This window comes from Acinonyx jubatus, chromosome D2 (genome assembly GCF_027475565.1).
Source record: "Acinonyx jubatus isolate Ajub_Pintada_27869175 chromosome D2, VMU_Ajub_asm_v1.0, whole genome shotgun sequence".
Lineage (NCBI taxonomy): Eukaryota > Metazoa > Chordata > Mammalia > Carnivora > Felidae > Acinonyx > Acinonyx jubatus.
Window position 1 is genome coordinate 23877197 of NC_069393.1, and position 25881 is coordinate 23903077.

Genomic DNA, 25881 nt, shown 5'->3' on the forward strand with positions numbered 1-25881 from the left:
AGCCACCCAGGCACCCCTCATCTCACCCATGTTAGAATGGCTAGTATCAAGAAGACTAGAAATAACAAGTGTTGGCTGGGATGTGGAGAAAAGAGAACCCTTGTGCACTATTGGTGGGAATGCAAATTGGTGCAGGCACTATGAAAAACAGTATGGAGGTTCCTCAAAAAATGAAAAATAGAGACATCATGGGGCACCTGGATGGCTCAGTCAGTTAAGTGTCCAACTTCAGCTCAGGTCATGATCTTGTGGTTTGTGAGTTCAAGCCCCACGTCAGGCTCTGTGCTGACGGCTCAGAGTCTCGAGCCTGCTTTGGATTCTGTGTCTCCCTCTCTCTGCCCCTCCCCTGCTTGTGCTCTCACTCTCTCTCAAAAATGAGTAAACAGTAAAAAAATTTAAAAAAAAAAAAAGAAAAGAAAAATAGAGATACCATATGATCCAGCAGTTCCACTTCTGGGTATTTGAAGAACACAAAACACTAACTTGAAAAGATATACAGACTATTTGTAACAACCAAGATATGAAAATAAGTGCCCGTTGATGGATGAATGGATAAAGATGTGGTATTTATATAATGAATATTACTTAGCCACAAAAAAACCCAGAGTCTTTCCACTTATGAAACATAAATGGAGATAAAGGGCATTATGCTATTTGAAAAAGTCAGAGAAAGACAAATTTAAGTGATTTCACTTACAGATGGAACTTAAAAGGCAAAACAAAACAAAAACCCAAACTCATAGATAGATTGGTAGTTGCCACGGTGACTAAGGTTAAAATGGATGAAGGAGGCCAGAAGGTACAAACTTGCAGTTATGAATAAGTCCTGGGATGCAATATATAACATGGTGACTATAGTTAATAATACTGAATTACATATTTGAAAGTTGCTAAGACAGTAGACCTTAAAAGTCTTGAGCAGAAGAAAAAATTTTTTTGTAACAGTGTATGGTGTATGATGTTAAAAGACTTACTGTGGTAATTGTTTTGCAATATATACAAATATCAAATCATGTACACCTGAAACTAAATAAATGTTTTGTATGTCAACTATACCTGAGTTAAAAAATATATGTATCCTATGGGATACAGCTACTAATGATTAGTTAACTGTGACCTATTAGAATGATAAAAGATAATTAGGACAGGAAAGAAAACACCATTTTTTTTTATTTTTAAGTATAGTTGACATAGTGTTATATATTAGTATCAGGTGTACAACATAGTGTTTTGACAGTTGTATACATTACTCAGTGCTCACCATAATTAGTCACCATCTGTCACCATACAATGTTATTAGAATATTATAGACTTTATACCCTATGCTGCACTTTTCATCTCTGTGACTTATAAGTGGAAGTTTTTATTTCTTAGTCCTCTTTACTTCATCTGTCAACCCACCCTCTTCCCTGTATTTATGAGTCTGTTTCTGTTTTGTTTGTTAGTTTAGAAAACACTGATTTTTATGAAAGATTTATACATTTTTATAAGAAATCCAGAGGGTTAAAACAGACAAAAAATTGAGCTCATTTATTTACCAGCTAGGGAGATGAAAATGAGTTAATGGAGTTGAAGCTCTTGAAGAGTGTTACATTGCCTTTTCTGTCTAACAGTTTCCTGGTCAATATTGATACTTTATTTAAGAAAAAAAAAAAGCTTAATTTGGTCAGTACTCAAAATAGATGCATTCTTAAACATTAAATTGAATTGTTAGTGAAACCACTCAAAGACCTGTAGTGTCTTTTATCCTTTCTGAATGAATATGAAATATTAAGATAAAGCCTTTTCCATAAATCTTACTGTATCTTGAAATACTTGGCAAAAGAAAAACGTGTTAACAGAATTAAAATATATCAGTGCCCAGGGGCACCTGGGTGGCTCAGTCAGTTGAGCATTAGACTCTTGATATCGGCTTGGGTCATGATCCCACAGTCATGGTGGGATGAGCCCCTTGTTGGGACCCACCCTCACTGTGGATCCCACGTAAGATTTTCTCTCTCTCCCTCTCCCTCCCTCTTCCCCCCCCTTAAAAAAATTAAAGATATATATATATATATATATATAGAGAGAGAGAGAGAGAGAGATCTACATAGATAGATATATATATGTATATGAGTGCCCAAACTGCTTTTAGAATCTCTCACCAACATTTTCCATTTCAGTTGCTTTTTGTTGCTGTTTTGAGTTACTGAAGAAACATAGTTATGGACTTAACATTTAATGGCTGTGATTCTACCAAGAACAGTATTTAAAGAGATCAGTTTTAAACTAGAGATTTGTTTTAAATGTTTATTTTTGAGGGAGAGAGACACAGAATCTGAAGTATGCTCCAGGCTCTGAGCTTACCAGCACAGAGCCCAACATGTGGCTCGAACTCACGAACATGAGATCATGACCTGAGCCGAAGTTGGACGCTTAACCGACTGAGCCACCCAGGTGCCCCTAAATTAGAGATCTTTAAAATTTGTTTTAAAAATAAGAGGTATTAAAAATAATCATAAAAATAAGAAATATTACCAAGATAATTTTCCTATAGTATCTTCAGTTAGGGGAAAAAACCAAAACAATTTAGTCTAGTCTCCCCAACTATATATTGTGAACTTAATGGCAGGGATTGCCATGGCTTTTATTGTCTTTTAACTAATTTTCACTGTACTCTCATTTTAGAGATGGGAAAACTCAGGCAGAAAGTTAAGAAAGCCAGTTTCATGTGTCTAATAAGTGTTCAAGCTAAGATTTGAATCTAGGCAGTCAAGCTCTGTACAGAGACTCTGCTTGCTGGGTGTGTAACAGGAGCTTAGTAGGAACTGTATTTTATTATTTTTTTTTTTTGAAGTTTATTTATTTGGAGGGCAGGGAGGGGCAGAGAGAGAGGGAGAGAGAATCCCAGGTAGGCTTCTCTGTGCTGTCAGTGCGGATCCCACAAACCAGGAAATCATGACCTGAGGCGAAATTAAGAGCCTGCCGCTCAACTGACTAAGCCACCCTGGCACCCCTGCATTTTTTTTAAATAGGGAATTTGATTGCTGTGGTACCAGATAACCTAGAGTAGGTGTGTATTTTTAAATGAGATGTAACTCTTGAATTGGCAGAGTGATCAGAGCTTGAACTTTACATGGGAAGGTTTTAGGGAAGTCAGGACAGGTATGAGATCCTATTCTCACCACTTGAGAACTTTTTGTATGTTTCTTTGGTATTTAATAATTTATTCTGTTATTATGGAGCTTGAAGTTTATTTAGGGAGTTGTACTTCATAGTACAACGTAGAAAGTGGTTAATATCATCAGAGGCATAGAAGAGGCAACCTCAGAGAGTATCTCTTCCTGCTTTGCAAAGGGTGTCCCAGAGCCAGCAGCTTCAGCTACATGTGGGTAGAATCTCGACCCCCTGTTCTAGACCTACGGAATCAGAGTCTGCATTTTAACCAGATCCCCAGGTGATTTGTATTCCACTAAAACTTGAGTAGCACCGATATAGTCCATGTCTATCGTCTTACAGGTTCATCACCTGTAAACAGACCCTGAAGGATGAAATAATTTAGCTGGTTAGTGGGAGAGCCAAGACTTGTGCCCAGAGCCCTGGCTTCGTGGTAGGGCTGAATCTGCACTTTGCCGTCCACAGTTAGGAGATACTTTGGAATTTCAGAGGTTTGTCTCTTATGTAGGGCTTCTTTCAAAGCTCAGAAAGGCTAAGGCACATGCAAATTCACCCCTTCCTTTGTGGGTTCCCTCCCCACACACCTACAACCTTGTTGATTGCCACTTGCTTTAACTATATTATCAAACACATAGAGAAATCATGTTGATTATAACTTAGTTTTCTTCATGTATATTCTCTTCCCAAAAGATCTGTGTCATTTCTAGGTACCAAAAGATACTCCTGTGTTCAGGACATATTTTATGCTCAGTTAAAAGTATTTTAAGCCCCTAGCCATTTCTTTTACCCATCATTATTTTCAGGAATAAATTGAGACTTAGGGACAAAGCTTGTTTAGTTATTATTTGAAGAGTAAACAGCCTCTGAAACAGTTGAAATGGATGATCTTACTTTTAAATAGTGTTGTGTCTTCCTGACATAAATAGAAGGGAAAATGTAAACAAGCATGCATTGCTGATTTCTACTTTTGTCTTCACCTCTGTTTTACATTGAGTGTGATTTGCAAACATGCCGAGAATATTTCTACTCTGTTGCAAAAGTGATTCTCTGAAGTATTTTTATGAGACATCTGTGGCACAGTTTTTGAAAAGCATTCAAGATAAATCACTTTACACCTGACAGAACAGATTTGCTTTTTGCTTTCTTAAAAAATTGAGGTAAAGGGGCGCCTGGCTGGCTCAGTTGGAAGAACATGCAGCTCTTGATCTCTGGTCCTGAGTTCAAGCCCCACATTTAAGTTAAGGTTACTAAAAAAAAAATAACAATAAATAAAGATTTAAAAATTGAGGTAATACACATAGCATAAAACTTATCCTTTCTCATTTTTAAGTACACAGTTTAGTAGCAAGTATATTCATTTGTGCAACAGGTCCCCAGAACCTTTCACCTTGTAAAACTGAAACTCTCCACCTTAACTCACTTTTCTCTCCACCCCCTGGCAACCACCATTTCACTTTCTGTTTTTATGAGTTTCACTACTTTAGATATCCATATAAGTGAGATCATATAGTATTTGTCTTTTTGTAACTGGCTTATTTATTTTAATTTTTTAAAATTTATTTTGTGGGGGGGGTGGGAGAATATGAGCAGGGGAGGGGCAGAGAGAGGGAGAGAGAATCTCAAGAAGGCACCACTCTGTCAGCACAAGTTCAATGCGGGGCTTGTACTCCTAAACTGAGATCATGACCTGAGCCAAAATCAAGAGTGATGCTTAACCAACTGAGCCACCTGGGTGCCCCTTTTATATTTTATTGTTAACATAATGTCTTCAGAGTTCATGTTGTAGCATGCATCAGAATTTCCTTCTTTTTCAAGGTTTAATAATAATTCTATTATATATGTATGTATATACATATATAAATACATAGAGACATTTGGGTTGCTTCCACCTTTTTTTGACTGTTGTGATTGATGCTGCTATGAAGATGGGTGTACGATGCTTTTTACTTTTTTTAAAGCAGCGTTTCTAAATCATCTGTGAGTTTGTTAGTGAGGGAAACTACCTAGTTAGAAAAATTGACTTTGATCATTTCTGTCTTGCTCCTTGTCTGCTAACTGAGGAACCTTAGGTCAGATATGTCTGCTGCACATCCTCATGTAAGAAAGGGAATCACATTCATAAAGTTGTAGTAATTCTTTTTTTCTTTTTTAATTTTTTTAAATGTTTATCTGTTTTTGAGAGAGAGTGCAAGTGAGCATGAGTGGGGGAGGGGCAGAGAGAGAGAGAGAGAGAGAGAGAGAGGGAGGGAGGGAGAGAGAGAGAGAGAGAGACAGACACATAGACTCCAAAGCAGGCTCCAGGCTCTAAGCTGTAAGCACAGAGCCTGGTGCAGACTCGAACTCATGAACCATGAGATCATGCCCTGAGCCGAAGTTGGATACTTAACCGACTGGCCACCAGGTGTCCCATGTTGTAGTAATTCTTAAAGTGTAGCACACATGTAAAGAGGCCAGTGACTACTTATTAATCCATTTACCTTTACATTTGGGGGCACTTGAGCCATTTGCTTTCACATCTGAGTTTGTTGTTTTGGTCAGTGTTACCTGAAAAAAAAAATCACTGTAATATTAAATATTGGTATAATTCTTTAGCTGTACAGTATACAGATTTTTATCTTAAATAGTAACTTTAATGTTGAAAGAATGAGTTAATAGAAGCTTGAATTTTACTATTTTATAATTTCCTTATTGTAGTTTTTAAACTATACAAACTAGTGAAAGGATCTAAAAGATAGCTTTTGTTTTGAAAGGAGGTTGTTAAAAGTCAAGTAAATAAATATACAATCTGTGATTGTAACTCTTGGTTAATCTCTGAAGAATGGAAGAATGTGACTCATTGAAGGAGCTCAGTGCTGGTGTTAAACTTGATAGTTTATTGGTAGAGTTGAGAAAAGATGCCAGTCCTCAGATGCTACCTGTTAGATTTCTCATAGATACAGCTGTAATGGTTTGATGGGTGGCAAAAAAAAGGCATTATTTATCTTGTCAAAAAATTTTAAGTCGTGTCTTTTTATATAATTTGGAGGAACTTAAGAATGTTTGTCTTCTAGGCTCATCAACAGAGCAGACGAGCAGATCGTTTATTAGCTGCAGGAAAATACGAAGAGGCTATTTCTTGTCACAAAAAGGCTTCAGGTGAGTATTCTTTTAAAGAAATACCAAGTCTAAACTGGAGGGCAGTTTCTTTTCTCCAGTATCTCTCAACAGTTTATTCAGAATGAAAGTCACAATAGTAATGATGTGCTGTTGGCCTGCGTATACAAGGTTGACAGTATTGACCTACCAGAATGTCAGTTTGGACTATTTTTCAAGTGAGTATCTTGGATTTCCCAGTTCTTCCTAACCTTGTCTTTCTAAACCATGAAGGTTGTATATGCAATACTGGTTGTATATGCAAAATGACTCCTGGACACAGCTTTCTGAACCTGGAGAACCCTAAAGATAGAAGTGATTGCAAGATATCTGTCAATATACATCTTAGTTACTATGGAAAATGGATTTCAGTTAGTTAGCCATTTTGGGTTATGAAAGTAATAACTAACTTAATTCTAACCATTTAATTTTCACTGGATTTCTAAGATGCTGATAATACTCTTCTGTGGTCTTAGTTTCCTTCTGAATATTTCATCTGTACATTCATGCCTATGGTGTCATGCTGATGATAGCTTGCTTTTAGGTATGAAATTTAGAATTAATGACTTCTTATCAAACACCTAATTTTATCCCAATCAGTCCCACAGTCTAGCATGTGCTGAACTCAAATAGATTTTTGGGGTCTGTTTTGTACAGACTGGTTTCAGTTGGCTAATTAACCTAAAAGCTTTGAGGAGGGAGTGTTTTACTTATGCTGCATTAAAAATAGGCCACCTTTCTTAGAACAAATCTTATAGTCTTTCTGTTAGAGGAAAACACTTTCTTTTTCTTCTAGGCCACTGCAGTGATTAAAGCCATGTTCTTTCTTGGCAGAATATACCCCTCCAGTGTTGCCTTACTGCTGAAATACCACACAGTGGATCCTGGTTTGAATAAGTCCTTTCATGTTAGTGATTTTTGCCTACATGTCCATGATTTTTAGAAAAAAATTCGAGTCTTATTTAAAAAAAATTTTTTTTAATGTTTATTTTTGAGACAAAGCACAAGCGAGGAGGGAGAGGGGCAGAGAGAGAGGGGGAGACACAGAACAGAGCCTCACACAGGGCTCGAACCCATGAACTGCGAGATCATGACCTGAGCCAAAGTCAGACGTTTAACTGACTAAGCCACCCATGCACCCCTCAAGTCTTATTTTTAAAGAATGAGTTTTGCCACTGAAGTGTACTCCTTCAGCTGTAGGGCTGAGTGCATACTACGTACCCCATAAGTCTTTGTGAATTTTTATAGGGAGTTTTATGGGGACCTTTATGCAACATTAAACTTGGCAGCTAGTACTCTTTAAATCTTTCATAAACCATATTTTGTTATGAATGAAATTGTTATAGTCTATACAGAAAAGTCAGTGTACTGGGTTGCCTGAGTGGCTCAGTCAGTTAAGTGGCACTTGATTTCTGTTCAGGTCATGATCTCACAGTTCATAAGTTCAAGCCACACATCAGGCTCTGTGCTGTGGAGCCTGCTTGGGATTCTCTCACTCTCTCTCTTTCTCTGCCCCTCCTCTGCTCACCTGTTGTCTCTCTCAAAATAAATAAATAAGCTTAAAAAAAAAAAAAAAAGACAATATATTACACTATTTAAAAAACAACAACAGTGTTGTGGGTGAATGCCCCAGTGAAGTAATACCTCTGGTTAAATAACCCAGAGTCTTTGTGGTTACATGTATATAAAATATATCACAATGGAGTGATCAGTATATGTTGTGCATTGAGCGTTAGGAGGTTCTGAATATATAAAAGGGAGAAACGTTTCTTTCATTCCTAATCTGTGTCCCTGTCTTTGAGGAATTAAAACCGATGTTGGGCTTTACACGCCTTTCCCCACTTTCTCAGTATCTACAATCTGTGACATTCTCAGGAGTAGAAAAGATAAAGACAGCCTTTTGGATCCCATTAGTTTTAATTAGGGAGATAGAACTCAAGTGTGATCAGTTAATCCCACTGAGCTGATTTGATTTGGAGTTTAGACTGGGTTAAAAATAGCCTTGTGTTTTTTAGAGTGGAGTTGTGAATGTAATGCTAATTTGAAAATTGACGTGGTTGGAATAAGCTTAGTGTTTTCTAAATTGACTTATATCTAGGGCTTATAGCAGAGGTGCTTTGGGAGGTATGGGTGTAAATATATTCTGAAGGGATTTATTTTAGAAATATGATAGGGAAGGGTGCCTGGGTGGCTAAGTTGGTTAAGTGTCCAACTTCAGCTCGGGTCATGATCTCACGGTTTGTGGGTTCAAGCCCATGTCGGGCTCTGTTCTGACACCTGGGAGCCTGGAGCCTGCTTCCAATTCTGTGTCTCCTTCCCTCTTTGCCCCTCCCCTGTTCGCTTGCTCTCTCAAAAAGAAATAAACATTAAAAAAAATATATAGGGAAGGTCATCATCTGAGAATGACTGATAAAAAGGAAAGCCTGAAATAGAGAACTTAAGGGCAAAGGAGGTGCCTCTTATCCAACTATGAAAGATCAGAGAAGATTCTGAGACATAAACATTTACCCTGAGATTACATAGCTAAACTCATAGCCTCTATACTTTGTGATCTTCTGATGGATTTTTTTTTTAAGTAAGATCTACACCTGACATGGGGCTTGACTCCAGGATTGTCAGAAAAATCTGTTGCTCAGAAACCTTGACTAGCAGCTATAGCTGGATAGAATTCTTGCTCATAGTCTTACACAGTCCACTTGCCTAAGTGGGTTTCTTTTCTTTGACAAAGAGCAAAAAGAGCAAAAGCTTAAATGCGAAGTTGATAATAGCCATTTACAGTGCTTAGAACTCCAGCAGTTTAGAAGATGAGCAGACCTCAGAGTTCACAGTGTCTACATATACTTGGTTGAAACCTGTCTTGACCCGGACCTTCCCATGAAGCTATGGCAGCATGAAAATGATTCTGAGCAGATCAGTCTTTGTCATTCAGAGGCAATATTTTGCTGTGTGTGTGAGATACTCACTTGTGACTCTGGAACAAATTCATGACTAATCAGATGAAATTTTTTTCTTTTATTAAGACCCAAATTTTACTTATTTATTTTTACTTTTTTTTTTTTAAAGTAATCTCTATACCCAGTGTGAGGCTTGAACTCACAACCCCAAGATCAAAAGTCACATGTTCTACCAAGTGAACCAGCTAGATGCCCCCTTAAGACCCAAATTGTAAATTAAAACATGGGAAATACTTTAAGTGGCAGTGTGACTCTTGATTTTTTTTTTTTTTTTGGCTTTGGAAACTCATGTCCTTGGGTATTCTCTACTGTTGTGTTATAGTTGCAAGGTTCTACAAAGGCAGTCCAGTTGGTTTAAGCCTGGTTTTATGAAACTGTTCCCTTTGTTTAAAAAGTGAATTTACAGCAAACTGTAGTTCAGATGGGGAGACGATGGTATGTGGAAATAATAGGGAAGTTCATCCACACTGTATCGCTGCAATAGATAAGAGTGTCTCAACAGCCTTAAACATGAAGAAAAAGACAAAGAAATAGTCTGTATGCAGTTATATAGACTTACTATAGGAATAAAAGACACAAAAGTTGAGGAAAAAATTTAAGTATGGCTAGAGCAAAGGCTATATAGCCAACTGTTTTACTGTTGGGGAAGGACCATCCAGTTAATCCGTATCTTAAAGATTATGGTATAACCTAGCAGGCAACAGTTCTAAGTCATGAACTCAAAATCATTAAAATATTTGACTTTAATATAACAGAAAGATTGCCCTGTAAGATCTGCAAAAAGGCAAAAAGGAACTTAATGTAGGGATGAGAGATACTGAGACGTTGATAATAAGAAATAAGAAATGGAGATTGTGTATGATCTATTATGATACTTGTTTATACTCTCTTTTGTTCCAGGCAGTACATAAAAGGTCTTCCAGAGGAATACAACAAAATAAAAAATGTAATTAAAAATAAGCAGATGAGGAATCCTTAGAAAGATAAAATGAGGAGTGCCTGGAAATATTGTTCACAAAGTGTACCATGAGTTCTTGCTTATTTGATAGAAGAATTTGGCTTTAAGCTTTTTAGCAGAGAGGAAAAATGTATTTTTACAGTGACTGTTTAAATTCAAGTAAATTAAGTCACCCAGGAACTGATCCTAAGGTCAAAGAGAAGCTTAAGTTTATTACTTATTAGGACTATTTAGGGTCTTTAATAAAAGACAACAACTTACAATAAATATGTCAACAAGTTCTTAATGGCTTTTAACTACCTGATTCATGCATGGTAGGTTAGGTTGATGGGATAGCTCAGAAATAATTCAATAAAAGTAGTTTTGAAGGAGGCCAAAATGATATAGTCCAAGTATTCATGTGGTTAAAAAGACACCTATAATCAATCTCTTGACATTTTTGTGATCATAATAATAAGGTTTGATAAGGTTCTTGCTTAGTTTTAATCCTCCCTAATCCTATTTTTTTATTAGGCCATCTTTACTTTCTTAATTGTGAAATCTATAAGGATTTTGAAGAGCAGACTCCTTCAAGGTGGGGTAGAGAATATCTACAGTTGATTACCACTGACTTCTTGGAGAAGTTAAGAATCCTGTCTTCTTGGGAGGCTTGGGTGGCTCAGTCAGTTAAGCATCCGACTCTTGGTTTTGGCTCAGGTTATGTTCCTGCAGCTTCGTGGGTTCAAGCCCCATGTCAGGCTCTGTGCTGGCAGTGTGGATCCTGCTTGGGATTCTCTCACTTTCCCTCTCCCTCTGCTCTTTCCGCAGTTGCACGGTCTCTGTCTCTCTCAAAATAAATAAATACAACTTAAGGGAAAAAAAAATCCTATCTTCTTAAAATCCCCACCTTGTTTGATTTTAGGAACAAGATAATTATGTAGCAGAATTGCTTGGAATTGCTTCTAAAACCAGTTCTTTTTTGTCATAGGAGTGTTGAAATTCTTCCTTTGACCTGTTGATTACAAAATTATGACACTCATTAATGTGCCTTTTTTTTTTTAACCAGCATATCTTTCTGAAGCCATGAAGCTCACACAGTCTGAGCAGGTGAGACAATTTCTTAATATTTGCATAAGGGTTAGAAGGATTTTCTTGTGGATACTTGAATTGTGTGTAAAATAAAGTATTATGCCCTTCTCAAAACACTGTAGTCAAAAATGCATAACATGGAAAAGATAGGAGTACTTCAGAAATTAAAACTCAGTGAACTACTGTCGACATCCCAGAGATGGCATGCAGAAACTTCTGTTCTGTTTTCTATTAGTTAGTTCTAGATCTCAGATCGAGTGTTTTCCTTAGAGACTTCTAGGGTCTTTCCTGATCATTAACTCATTTGAGTATTAGCTCACAGAAAGTAAGCAGGCCTGGCCAAGGGTCGACCAATTGGACTTCCCTTTGCTTGCCAAAAATAATTTAAACCTGAATTTGTCTTTTCCTGAATTCCTAAACAGTTCTGGTACCTTTATATTGGTTTCACCGATGGCTTTAAATGTTTTCCGTGTTAGGGGAGGGTGTACCTAGGTTTTGAAAATGCTTTCATCCAAAGATGATTTTCTGATTATGCAAGTGGCAGGGTACGTAGGAGATACTCAGTAAATGTTTGTCTAGTTGAATTAAGGAGATCTTTTCTGTGAGGGGATGTCAGTGGCAGGGAGAAAATGCCACTTCCTCAAACTGAACCAAGAAAATCTGAAAGTTGTGTTTTATTTCCTGCACTTCCTTTTGACAGTGTAGAACTGCTCATGTTAGCCACATAATGCATACATGCACTGAGCCTTCTGAGCCCCTTAATAAAAAGGGATTTTAGCTAGTTGTAGTATACATACCTAAAGCAGAAAGTTTCCTAATTTCAAGCTGAATACAAATGGCATTTAAGTTTTTAAAAATCGTATCAGATAGAATTCTATTAAATTGCATTGTCATTTTTTTTTTAGACCAGTGTTTTTCTCATTTAGAAAATTTTTCAAGTACCCAGTGTGGGGGTGCCTGGGTGGCTTAGTCGGTTAAGCGTCTGACTTTGGCTCAAGTCATGATCTCGCAGTTCTGTGAGTTCGAGCCCCACATTGGGCTTTCTGCTGTCAGCATAGAGACTGCTTTGAATCCTGTCCCCTCCCCAGTCCCCAGCTCCTCCTCTGCTCTTTATTTCTCTCTCTCTCTCTCTCTCTCTCTGTCCCTACTTTCAAAAATAAATGAAAACATTAAAAAAAATTTAAAAAGTACATAGTATGGTTCACATATTGCCAGGCAATATTTTAAACCAAATATTAAAGTTTGTTTCACATACTCTATAGTGAATATGTTACTTTTACAAGTAGAAAATTGTTAACAGAAAGTTTGCACAAATACTCACTGACAAAAAACACATTCAGCTTAGAAAATGTTGAATAGTCAACTATTGAATAACTTGGGTCTTAGGGATGCAAGCCTGTACAGTTGAAAATCTGCCTGTAATTTTTATACCCCCTCTCCCAAACTTAACTACAATAGCCTACTGTTGAGCAGAAGCCTTAATGATAACATAAACAGTTGATTACATATATTTTGTATGTTAGGTGATTATATACTGTATTCTTGCATGAATGTAAGCTAGAAAAAAGAAAATACTAAAATCACAAGGAAAACATTTAAAGTACTATCCTGTATTTGTTGATAAAATAAGTTTATGTGGTCTGTTTATGAGATGAATTGTCTGTTACCACCTATATCACCACCTATATCAGTACTGTCTTAACAGAATACAAAACTGTAGAAATTAATACATATTACTAACACTAGACATCAAAAATGAAAGTGAAAAACTCATTTATGTGCAGGTATAACAGTTCATGCACTGATGAAGTCATAGCAGTGTGATTGCTTCGTGGCAGCCTGGTGTAATCCATACTCTTGTTTCACAGTAGCCTAACCTCCACACCACTGTATGAGTCCTTATAAAGGGTTTATGGTCTACAGTATTACAGTCATCCATAATACAGTATTGGAAACATTATTAACATTTTTAAAAACTCACTTATGTGTGATGATAGGCCAATATGCAGTTTCTCCCAATTATGAGAGAGAGGCATACCTTAGGGTAGTGTAATTCTCTGAAAGCAAACTTGTAAAATGGTAAGAAAACTTAATCATGACACCCATGTGAAGGTAGACTGTTTGCACACAAGCCTTGCACGCGACATCCTACGCAGTGAGTACTTAGGTGGTGATGGTGGTGGCCCAAAAACATCTCCCATGTTCTTGCAGCACAGTTACTATTCCACACGCACACATAGATAAGTTTACTAGCTGTATGGCATGATGATGGTTGACTGTTCATTAAGTGGAAGGAGATCACCAAGGTTGTCACGTTATAATAAAGTCTTTTTTTTTGCTCACAAATCAGGTTGATGGGGCTCAGGCTCAGCTGGGTAGTCCTCCGGGGTCGAGGGCTGTCATGCGGTCAATGGTGGTAGCTGGTGGTGTCATCTCAGAGGTGTCTTCTCTGTCTGGTGCTGGGCTGGGAGGGCTCTGATGCTGGGTCTGAAACTGCTAGGGCTCCTCAGGCAGCGCGGCATCTCTCCTCATCCTCATCCTCTTTCATCTCTCTCTAATCTGCCCACATGGTGGTTGAGGAGAAGCCAACAGATAGTGGAAGTTCCACAGCATTGTCCCTACGTCTGCCTTGTTCCTTGAATTGACCACAGAGGCCCACCCGGTTCGAGGGGAGGGGAATTAGACTCCATCTCTTGATAGGACTGTTCAAAAGTTACAGACATGTTTTTTATTTTATTTTTTATTTTATTTTATTTTTTTCAGACGTGTTTTAAAACCACCTCACTGGGGCTGGACTGCCCTGGTTGGTCCACACCTCTGCTTTGCCTTTTGGCTGTGTGACCTTGGGCAAGTTCCTGAGCCTCTCTGTTCCTCAACTGCCATTCATTCTGTCATTTTTAAGTTCAGTTGATCATACAATGTTACATTAATTTCAGGTGCACAACATTGTGATTTGACGATTCTGTACATTATGCAGTGCTGACCATAAGTATAGTTCCAATCTCTCACCATACAGTGTTCTTACAATATTATTAGCCGTATTCCTTCTATTGTCCTTTTCATCTCCAAGGCTTACTTGTTTTATACCTGGACATTTGTACCTCTTAATCCCTTTCACCTGTTTTATCCATCAGTCCACACCACTCCCCCCACTCCCGTGGCAGCCACCAATTCTCAGTATTTATGAGTCTGTTTCTGTTTTGTTCATTTGTTTCTTAGATTTCACATACAAGTAAAATCATAAGATATTTGTCTTTCTCTGACTTATTTTACTTAGTGTAAGATCCTCTAGGTCCACCCATGTTGTCACAGGTGGTAAGGTCTCATTCTTATGGCTGGATAATACGCTACTGTATATATATACCTCATCTTTTTTTTTTTTTTAATGTTTATTTTTGAGAGATAGAGACAGAGGCAGCAGAGGCAGTTCAGAGGTTCTGAACTGTCAGCATAGAGCCTGACGTCAGGGCTCAAAACCAAGAACTTTGAGATCATGACCTGATGCTGAACCTACTGACCCACCCAGGCGCCCCTTGTACCACATCTTTTTTAATCCATTCGTCTACCCACAGATACAGATTGTTTCTGTATCTTGGCTATTGTAAATGTTGCAGTGAACACAGAGGTGTGGATATCTTTTTGAATTAGTGTATTTAGTTTCTTTGGGTAAATACCTAGTAGTGGAATAACTGGATTGTAGGGTTGTTGTATTTTTAAATTTTTGAGAACCCACCATACTGGCTTCCGTAGTGGCAACGCCAACTTAACATTCCCACCAACGGTGCATGAGGGTTCCTTTTTCACCATGTCCTGCGAGTATTTGTTATTTCTTGACTTTTCATAGCCATTCTGACAGGTGTGAGATATTTCATTGTGTTTTTTTATTTGCATTTCCCTAATGGTTAGTGATGTTGAACATCTTTTCATGTATCTGTTGGCCATCTGTATGTGTTTGGAAAAATGTGTACTCAGGTCCTGTGCCCGTTTTTAAAAACCGATTGTTTTTCTTATAATGACTTTTATGAGTGCTTTATATAATTTGGATGATAACCCCTTAGTGGATACTTCCATTTGTGAATACGTTGTCCCTTATGAAAAGTAGGTTCTCTTTTCATTTCGTTGATGGTTTCCTTCACTGCAAAAGCTTTATATTTTGATACAGTCCCATGTATTTTTACTTTTGTTCTTGAAGAGACAGATAAAAAAAAAAATCACTAAGACCAGTGTGAAAGAGGTTACTGCTTATGTTTTCTTCCAGGAGTTTTATAGTTTCAGGTCTCTCATTTAGGTCTTCAATTCATTGAGTTTATTTTTTGTGTGTGTATGATGTAAGAAAGTGGTCCAATTTAATTCTTTTGCATGTAGTGCAAACACCAGTTTTACCAACACCATTTATTGAAGAGACTGTCTTTCCCCATTGTATATTCTTCTCTCCTTTGTCATGGATTTACTCTATGTGCATTTATTTTTGTGACTTCTACTCTGTTCCATTGATGTATATGTCTGTTTTTGTGCCATGCCATACTGTTTTGATTACATAGCTTTTGTAATATACTTGTGTGTGTGTGTGTATACATACATACATACATACATACATAATATACTTTTATTTTGCAATAAAATCTGGGAGCATAGTACCTCCAGGTTTGTTCTTTCTCAAGATTGCTTTGGTTATTTGGGACTTTTGTGTTTCCATATACATTTTGGGATTATTTGTTCTAGTTCAGTGGAAAGTGTCATTGGTATTTTAGTAGGGATTGCACTGAATCTGTAGATTGCTCTGGGTGACATGGACATTTCAGTAGTATGTCTTTCCATTTATTTGTGTAATCTTTATTTTTTTCATCTGTGTCTTAGTTTTCAGACCATAGGCCACTTTGGTTATAAATTTATTTTTAGGTATTTTATTCTTCTTGAGGTAATTGTAGATACGATTGTTGTCTTAATTTCACTTAATGCTATTTTGATATTAGTGTATAGAAATGTGATGGATTACTGTATATTTTGTATCCTGCAACTTTAGTGGAATCATTTATTCTGGTGGTTTTTTGGTGGCTTCTTATGGGTTGTCTGTATATAGTATTCTGTCATCGGCAGATAGTGAGTTTTATTTCTTCCTTAACCAATTTGAATACCTTTTCTTTTTTTTTTTAAATCTGATTACTGGGTATGACTTTGGTATTATACTGAACAAATGGCAAGAGTTGATGGTCCTTATCTTGTTCCTGATCTTAGAGGGAAAACTTTCAGCTTCTAACCATTGAGTATAATGTTAACTGTGGGTTTTAAACATTTATTTATTTTTGAGAGACAGAGCACAAGCAGGGGAGGGGCAGAGAGAGAGGGAGACACGGAATCCAAAGTGGGCTCCAGGCTCCGAGCTGTCAGTACAGAGCCCAATGTGGGGTTTGAACTCACAAAACCGCGAGATCATGACCTGAGCCGAAGTTGGACGCTTAATCGACTGAGCCACCCAGGTGCCTCAGCTGTGGCTTTTCATATATGGTCTTTATTAAGTTGAGGTATGCTCCCTCTAAACCCATGTTGTCAAGATTTTTTTTTTTTTTTATCATGCATGGATGTTGAATTTTGCCAAATGCTTTTTGTGCATCTGTTGATGATTTTTATCTTTCATTTTGTTAACATGGTGTCTCTGGTTAATGTATTTACAGATAATTGACCATCCTTGCATCCCTGAAATAAATTCCACTAGATCATGGTGGTAGATAATCCTTTTAATATGTTGTTGATTCAGTTTGCTGATACTTTGCTGAAGATTTTTGCATCTGTGTTCTGATATTGGCTTGTAATTTTCTTTTCTGTAGTAGTGCCCTTGGCTGGTTTAGGTATCAGGATAGTGCTGGCCTCACAGAATTTGGAAGCTTTCCTACCTCTTCTATTTTTTGTAATAATTCCAGAAGGCTAGGTATTAACTCTTCTTAAAATGTTTGGTAGAATTCACCTGTGAAGTCATCTGGTTCTAAACTTTTGCTTGTTAGGAATTTTTTATTACAGATTCAGTTCACTTACTAGTAATCAGTCTATTTAAATTTTCTGTTTCTTCCTGCTTCAGTTTTGGGAGGTTGTACGTTTTTAGGAATTTTTCCTTTTCTTCAAGGTTGTCCAACATGTTGGCATACAATTTTTTGTAGTAGTCTCTTACTTAAAAAAAAATTTTTTTTAGAGGCACCTGGGTGGCTCAGTCGGTTGAGTTCACAATCTCACACTCCATGAGTTCGAGCCCCGCGTCGAGCTCTGTGCTGACAGCTCAGAGCCTGGAGCCTGCTTCAGATTCTGTGTCTCCCTCTCTGTGCCCCTCCCCTGCTCATGCTCTGTCTCTGTCTCAAAAATAAATAAAAACATTAAAAAAAATTTTTTTTAATGTTTATTTCAGAAGGAGAGACAGAGTATGAGCACAGGAGGGGCAGAGAATGAGGGAGAGAGAGAATCCAGAATCCCAAGCAGGCTCTGCACTGTCAGCACAGAGCCTGATCGCGGGGCTTGATCTCATGAACCATGGACCTGAGCTGAAATCAAGAGTCTGACCTTTAAATGACTGAGCCACCTACATGTCCTTGTTCTTTTAGATGAAAAGTTAGATTGAGAGTTTTCTTGTTTTTGTAATGTGGGTCAGTATCACTATTAACTTTCCTCTTAGAAAGCCTCTTTTGCTGTATCTCATAGTCTTTGAATTACTGTGTTTTCATTGTCTTGGAGTCCTCTTTGATTTTTTTTTATTGACCCCACTGATTGGTTAGTAGCATGTTTTAGCCTCCACATGTTTGTTTTTTCTCCATTTTCTTCTTGTAGTTGATTTCTAGTTTTATTTTCTGGTGGTTAGACAAGATGCTTGAAATGAATTCAGTCTTAAATTTATTGAGCCTTTGTCCTGTGATTTATCCTGGAGACAGTCCTGTGTGCACTTGAGAAGAATGTGTATTCTGTATTTGGATGGATTGTTCTATATATATCTGTTAAGTCCATCTGGTCTAATGTGTCTTTTAAGGACAGTGTTTCCTTACTACTATTATGTGTGGATGATCTCTCTGTTGTGTAAGTGGGGCCTTAAAAGCTCCCTGTTGTTTATTATTGTCAGTTTCTTCCTTTGCATCTGTTACTATTTGCTTTATATATTCAGGTGCTCCTTTGTTGGCTGCATAAATGTTTCCAAATATTTTCTTCTTGTTGGAGTGATCCCTTTAACATTGTGTAGTGTCCTTCTTTGTCTCTTATTACAGCTTTTGTTTTAAAGCGTATGTACCCTGATACAGGTGTTGCTACCCCAGCTTTTATTTTGTTCTGTTTGGATAGAATATCTTTTTCCATTACTCCACTTTTATTTATTTATTTTTTTATTTTATTTTTTATTTGTTAAAATTTACATCCAAGTTAGCATACAGTGCAACAATGATTTCAGGAGGAGATTCCTTAATGTCCTTTACCCATTTAGCCCATCCCCCCTCCCACAACCCCTCCAGTAAACCCTCAGTTTGTTCTCCATATTTATGAGTCTCTTCTGTTTTATCCCCCTCCCTGTTTTTATATTATTTTTGTTTCCCTTCCCTTATGTTCATCTGTTTTGTCTCTTAAAAGTCCTCATATGAGTGAAGTCATATGATTTTTGTCTTTCTCTAATTTCACTTAGCATAACACCCTCCAGTTCCATCCACGTAGTTGCAAATGGCAAGATTTCATTCTTTTTGATTGCCGAGTAATACTCCGTTGTACATATATACCACATCTTCTTTATCCATTCATCCATTGATGGACATTTGGGTCTTTCCATACTTTGGCTATTGTTGATAGTGCTGCTATAAACATGGGGGTGCATGTGTCCCTTCGAACCAGCACACCTGTATCCCGTGGATAAATGCCTAGTAGTGCAATTGCTGGGTCCTAGGGTAGTTCTATTTTTAGTTTTTTGAGGAACCTCTATACTGTTTTCCAGAGTGGCTGCACCAGCTTGCATTCCCAACCATTACTCCACTTTTAGTCTGTATGTGTCTTTAGATTGGAAGTAAGTCTCTTGTAGGGAATATTTACATAGGCCTTTTTTTTTTTTAACCTATTCAGCCACCCTACCTGTTTTGATTGGAGCATTTTGATTGGAGTCTTTACATTTAAAGTAATTATCGATAGGTATGTATTGCCATTTTTTTTAAAATTTTTTTTTCAACGTTTATTTATTTTTGGGATAGAGAGAGACAGAGCATGAACGGGGGAGGGGCAGAGAGAGAGGGAGACACAGAATCGGAAACAGGCTCCAGGCTCTGAGCCATCAGCCTAGAGCCTGACGCGGGGCTCGAACTCCCGGACCGCGAGATCGTGACCTGGCTGAAGTCAGACGCTTAACCGACTGCGCCACCCAGGCGCCCCTGTATTTATTGCCATTTTAAAAATTGTTTTCTTGTTTTTGTAGTTCCTGTTCCTTTTTTTTCTATTACTCTCTTCCCTTGTATTTATTTTCTTTAGTGTTATGTTTGGACTTCTATTTGTGTGGTAAGGGTTTGGTTTGTGGTCGCCATGAGATTTATATATAATAACATGCATATATTGCAGTCTGTTTTGAGTTGGTGGTCATTTAAGTAGGCATGCATTCTACAGGCACTACACCTTTAGTCACCTTATCACCTTCATGTGCGCACACCCACACGTTTTATGTTTTTGATATCTATTTTATGCCTTTTTATTTAATGAGACCCTTAACTAATTATTGGAGATTTTGTTGATTTTAGTACTTATGTCTTTTAACCTTCATACCAGCTTTGTCCTGGTCGATCTACTTCCTTTTCTGTATGTTTTGCCTTACTAGTGAGAGATTTTTCTTTCAGGTATTTTCTTCTTTCTAGTTTTGGCCTTTTATTTTCTGCTTAAAGAATTCCCTTTAATGCTTCTTGTAGAGCTGGTTTAGCGGTGATGAACTCCTTTAGCTTTAGTTTGTCTGGGAAACTCTTTGATCTCTCCTTCAATTCTGAATGGTAAGCTTGCTAGGTATGTTTGGTTATAAGTTTTTTCCTTTCAGCACTTTGAATATTTTGTGCCACTCTTGGCCTACAGACTTTTTGCTTAGAAACCAGCCAATAGTTGGCAGAGGATTCACCTCCTGTAACACTATCACCAGAGGCCTAGCCTTCCCCCCTTCTGTAACTGGCATCTTTCTGTGATGTAGCTGGAATTGCATTAAGCCTGTGTATCGATTTGGGGAGAGTTGGCATCTTTAGTATCCTGGGTCTTCTAATCAAGGAATGCAGTGGACTGCGTGTGCCCCCAGCACTGGTGCCTGGTCACAGCTGCACAGGGGTCGCGGGCATCCTGCTCAGGCGCCGCGGTTCCTACCCTGCTTGCTGTGGGAGGGTTGGGAGAGAGCCACCCCTTTCCCTCTTCTCCCTGCCAGGAGCTCCTACCGCTGGCGCTGGGTCACCAGGAGCCCTGAATCCAGGAGCTTGGAGGCTTGCTTCACACAGACACAGGCACCAGCCAGAAGCATTAATGTTAAAAGGCCAGAGCCCTTCACGCTTTTAAGAAAGACAGTGTCAGTGACCGGGGGCTTTAATTGGTCTGAAACAGAGCACCTGAAAAATAGAACACGTTCTCCATTTCCTTCCAAATTCTGTAATTGGCATAGTTGGTATTTGTTACGACTCTGGTATTGTTTAGTGTGCAGCACGGTCGTGATGTTAGAAGACCTAAGACCTTCGGAAAAAATAAATCATTCCACGTTTGTGATATCTTCATTGTGGTGGTCAGAAACACACACTTTTATACAGGATTCTTGCAGTTCCCTAAAGTGTGTACCATGTGATTTGTGGTCAACTCCTGCAGTGTTTTTCTGTCCCCGTCTTCAGTGACACTTCTCCAGGCTGTGCTGCTGCTCAGGAAAGTGGAGAATTAAATGTGAGATTGTGAAAACCTGTCAGTGATTGCTTTCTTCTAGCCGTTGCACTTGGCTTAGTTGCCAAAGAACAGCAGATATGTTCAGTTCTTTACCAGTGTGTGGTACTTGTTGTATTTTTTCTTGTTTTCCTCCCTCCCTCCCTCCCTCCCTCCCTCCCTTCCTTTCTCTTTCCCTCCCTTCCCTTTCTCTTTTTTCTTTTTCTTTCTCTTCTTCTTTTTCTTTTTCTTTCTCTTCTTCTTTTTCTTTTTCCTTTTCTTTTTTTCTTTTTCTTTTTCTTTCGAGACAGAGTGCGAGCAGGGGGAGGGGCAGAGAGAGAGGGAATCTCACAGAATCTGAGCTGTCAGCACGGAGCCCGATGCAGGGCTTGAACTTGGGAAAGGTGAGATCATGACCTGAGCCGAAGTCGGACACTTAACCGACTGAACCACCCGGGCTTTCCACTTGCTACATTTTCTTCTACCATTTGTACACTTTACAGAGGCCTTTTTTTGGAACGTGTGTATGTTGGAAAAGTGTTTTTGTTTCTGAAATTGCCGTTTCCCATGTTGTACTTTTCCCTTGCCACCCAGTTCATATGGGGGCTTCATGTTTTTGTTGGCCAGACAGATAGCAGATTTTACACTCCTGTTGACAGAACATGATCCTTTTGATGGTGAAAATAAAATTATTGATTTATATAATAACAAAACCTAATATGTTACTTTATAGTTGAGGTTATATAAGTTTCATCGAAACCAGAGTTACAAAGATCTCTACAGAAATGACATTCATGGGGTGCCTGGGTGACCCTGTCTGTTAAACGTCCAACTCTGGATTTCGACTCAGGTCATGATCTCGTGTGTGAGTTCCAGCCCCACAATGGACTTTGCATTGACAATGTGGGGCCTGCTTGGGACTCTCTCCCTCCCTGTCTCTTCTGCCCTCCCCCACTTGCAATCTCTCTTTCAAAATAAATTTAGAAAGAAATGATATTCAGAGAACAGCCCTAAAAATTAGATGTTGTTACAAAGATGAGGAAGGAGAATACCAAAAATTCATTTTCCCAGAATAGAATCTTGCTGTTTCCAAATATATATATATATATATATAAAACAGCTGTTAATCTTTTGGGGATCCCCGTATACATAACTAGTTGTTTTTCTCTTGCTGCTTTTAAGATTTTCTTTGTCTTTAATTTTTGACAATTATAATGTGTCATGGTATGGATCTCTTTGGGTTAATTTTGTTTGGGGCTCTATTTGATTCCTGGACCTGATGTGTGTTTTCTTACCCATGTTAGGGAAGTTTTCAGCTGTTATTTCTTCATGTGAATTTTCTTAGTCTTGATATTTTCCTAGTAGAGATCCCTTAAATAACTATTCTCATCCCCCAATTTTTTTCTTTTGGTGTTTACTTTGGGTGATTTCTGCTACCCTGTCCTGGAGATTGCTGATCTGTTCTTCTGTATCATCTACTCTGTTCTGTATAATGTATTTGTCATTTCTTTTATTGTATTCTTCTGTTCTGATTGATAATTTCTTATATTATGGAGATATTTTTTGTCTCTGTTGAAGTTTTATGTTGATTCTTCTCCCAGGTTTGGTGAGCATCTTTATTTACTTTGAACTGTTTATGGGGTAGATTGCTTATCTTTGTTTCATGGAGTTGTTTTTCTAAGGATTTGTCTTTTGTTCTTTCATTTAGAATGTGTGCCTCGGTCTTATTTTGGCTGATTCTCTTTATGTATTAGGGAGTTGAGCTACATCTTGGTCTTGGAAGAGTGGCCTCACATGGGAGATGTCGGGCTCAGAAGTGCAGACCCCCCTAGTCGCCTGTGTGGCCTGCACGCACCCTCTTTTTGTGGTGGGGCCATGACTGTTGTCTTTAAAGACCCAGTTGTCTTTAACAAAATCAGGGGTTCTACTGAATTGCAAACATAGTATGTAAATTTTAAGTGTTATAAAGTTATTTAGAAAGGAGGATCTTGGGATTATATTCATTGGAGGTTACTAAAGAGACTTAAATGTTAAATGACACCTTTCCTTCTGTGTGATAGGCTCATCTGTCACTGGAATTGCAAAGGGACAGCCACATGAAACAGCTCCTCCTCATCCAGGAGAGGTGGAAAAGGGCCAAGCGGGAAGAGAGACTGAAAGCCCAGCAGAGCACAGACAAGGATGCGGCCGCCCAGCTCCAGGCCCCGCACAAACCTCCTTCTGAGGATGCAGAGGGCCAGAGCCCCCTTCTCTCTGAGAAATACAGCCCTTCTACGGAGAAACATCTGCCTGAAATCCAGGGGGTCTTTGACAGGGATCCAGACACACTGCTGTTTTTACTTCAGCAGAAGAGGGAGCCAGCAGAGCCGTGCATTGGAAGCAAAGCCCCCAAGGACGACAAGACAGTCATAGAGGAGCAGGCTACCAAGATCGCAGATTTGGAGAGGCACGTCGAATTCCTCGTGGCTGAGAACGAAAGGTTAAGGAAAGAAAACAAACAACTAAAGGCTGAAAAGGCCAGACTTCTAAAAGGCCCAGTAGAAAAGGAGCTGGATGTGGATGCTGATTTTGTAGAAAAGTCAGAGTTGTGGAGCTTGCCACCACATTCGGAAACTGCCACAGCCTCTCCAACCTGGCAGAAGTTTTCAGCGAATACCGGCAAAGCCAAGGATATCCCCATACCCAACCTTCCTCCCTTGGATTTTCCGTCTCCAGAACTTCCCCTTATGGAGCTCTCTGAGGATATTCTGAAAGGATTTATGAATAATTAAAATGAAAGGCCATAAAGGAGCTGAGACGAAAGGACAAAATAATAGAATAGTAGTTGATCCAGAAAAAAAAAAGGGAAAACCACATGCAAGGGTGATTCCAGAGATGCTTCGTCGTCTGGCGCACTGTGGGAAGAAGCGTCGCCGGGACTTGGGAAACAGTCACTGTGAAGTATGTCATGTCCGCTCGACGGACTCCAGCTGATTCCAGACTTGGCAGACACTAGACTCTCGGAGGTTCACTTTCTCCTGATACAAACCAAATGGCTACCTGGAATAACTTTTTCAAGCAACAGTTATTTTTCTTATCTTCAGGGTTAAAATGTATAAAAATATGTTATGTATGATTAATCTATAATGCCATAAATGATAATGCAAAAACCTAAATAATATGGTGGCCCGAGGGGCCACCTTGTGTTTGAAACATGCTTTCTATCATGCATTGACTGTATGCATTTTGTTATGCACATTTCGTTTGTTGAATAAGGCGTGTGAGACACACCTTTCTAGATGAAACTGTGCCACACTTTGCACTACTCACGACATAATGAGAACCTCAAGACTATCAGGAGAAATATTTAAATTTCCATTTTATGAAGAAAGGAACCAAATTGTTAGTTATGCTTTTTTAAAAAAAATTACCAGTTTACATAATTAATCAGGGTGCATTTTAAGTTCTAACTTTTTTGTTTATCGTTTAAATGTATCATTTGAAAATACTAAGGAAATATCCTTTACTGATGCATGAGTGGAAGTAATGGTAGTTGACAGTGTTTGATTGTAAGAGATCAATAAAGTAATTGTGTTTTATACCTTTGTTGACTGTTGGTAGTTTAAATTTTTTTTTTTAACGTTTATTCATTTTCGAGAGACAGAGACAGCATGAGCGGGGAAGGGGCAGAGCGAGGGAGACTCGGAATCCGAAGCAGGCTCCAGGCTCTGAGCTGTCAGCACAGAGCCCGACGTGGGGCTCGAACCCACAAACTGCGAGATCACGACCTGAGCCGACGCCAGACGCTCAACCGACTGAACCGCCCAGTCACCCCAAATGTGTTGGTAGTCTAAAGGCACGTTTTGTATGGTTTCTCTGTTGTAAACCCTGAAGATGAATTTGAAGAGATTCAGCCAGTGACAAACGACGCTGGTATGTTAGGGTTGTTCTCCGTTGTTGCAGTCTGTTTCCCCGACGACTGAGGTGAAAGAGCATAAGGAGGGTCCTGAGGTTTAAATGTGTGCCTGGCCTCCTGCACAGTGCTCAGTTGCAGGCGGCTCTCCCCGGGGCCTGCCACCAGCCAGGGCACGGTGGCTGGGGAGCAGCACGCAGGCGCGGTCCCACCGCTGCAGCAGGAGTGGGGGTGGGGTGAAGGTGAAGCGTCTGGGTACAGACCCTGGGGGTGTTTAAAGCATGGACTTGGCTTACTGTGTGCAGTCGTGGGAGGGACAGACAGATGGACCAGCGAGCCACACTGCCTTAGAGACTGGGTCAGGGACTGCCGGGTTGAGGGTGGGATAGGGCTCACACACGGGGTGATGAAACTAGCAGAAGTAGGGGGAGTCCAGGTGACGGTGCCAAGGCCCCATTTGTTCAGGTCTCATCTTGCTGCAGATGAAACCGACAATAAGCTAGCTTCTCACGAGTAAGACTTCTATTCTCTGTTAAAAGTTATGTCAGTTTGGGGGCGCCTGGGTGGCTGTCGCTTAGGCATCTGACTTGGGCTCAGGTCACGATCCCATAAACCGTGGGTTAGAGTCCCACGTCGGGTGAGCCCCGCTTCTCTCTCTCTCTCTCCCTCTCTGTCCCTTGTCGGATTCTCTCTCCCCCTCCACCCCCTCTCTGCCCTTTGCTCACTTGCGTCCTCTCTCAAAATACAATAATAAAATGTTATGTCAGTTTGTCCATCTCCGTGTTGGACTATCCCAGACTGATTTATCAAACTTCAGATTTAAAAGTTTGTGCCTCAGATAAACTTACGAG

The 25881-nt window shown here is 39.0% G+C and overlaps 1 protein-coding gene across 2 annotated transcripts in view; it reads left to right on the forward strand.

Moving 5' to 3' along the window:
• NRBF2 (nuclear receptor binding factor 2) overlaps positions 1-24723 on the forward strand; it is a 36819-nt gene extending 12096 nt beyond the window's left edge. Inside the window, exons 2-4 of one of the 2 annotated variants that reach the window (XM_015088326.3) lie at positions 6207-6291; positions 11246-11286; positions 23199-24723. In XM_015088326.3, the coding sequence (XP_014943812.2) occupies positions 6207-6291; positions 11246-11286; positions 23199-23909 (837 nt within the window). In that variant the 3' untranslated portion in view covers positions 23910-24723. The remainder of the gene's footprint in view (positions 1-6206; positions 6292-11245; positions 11287-23198) is intronic. The other variant, XM_027062091.1, reaches the window with a different exon arrangement.
• Positions 24724-25881: the final 1158 nt, after the last annotated feature.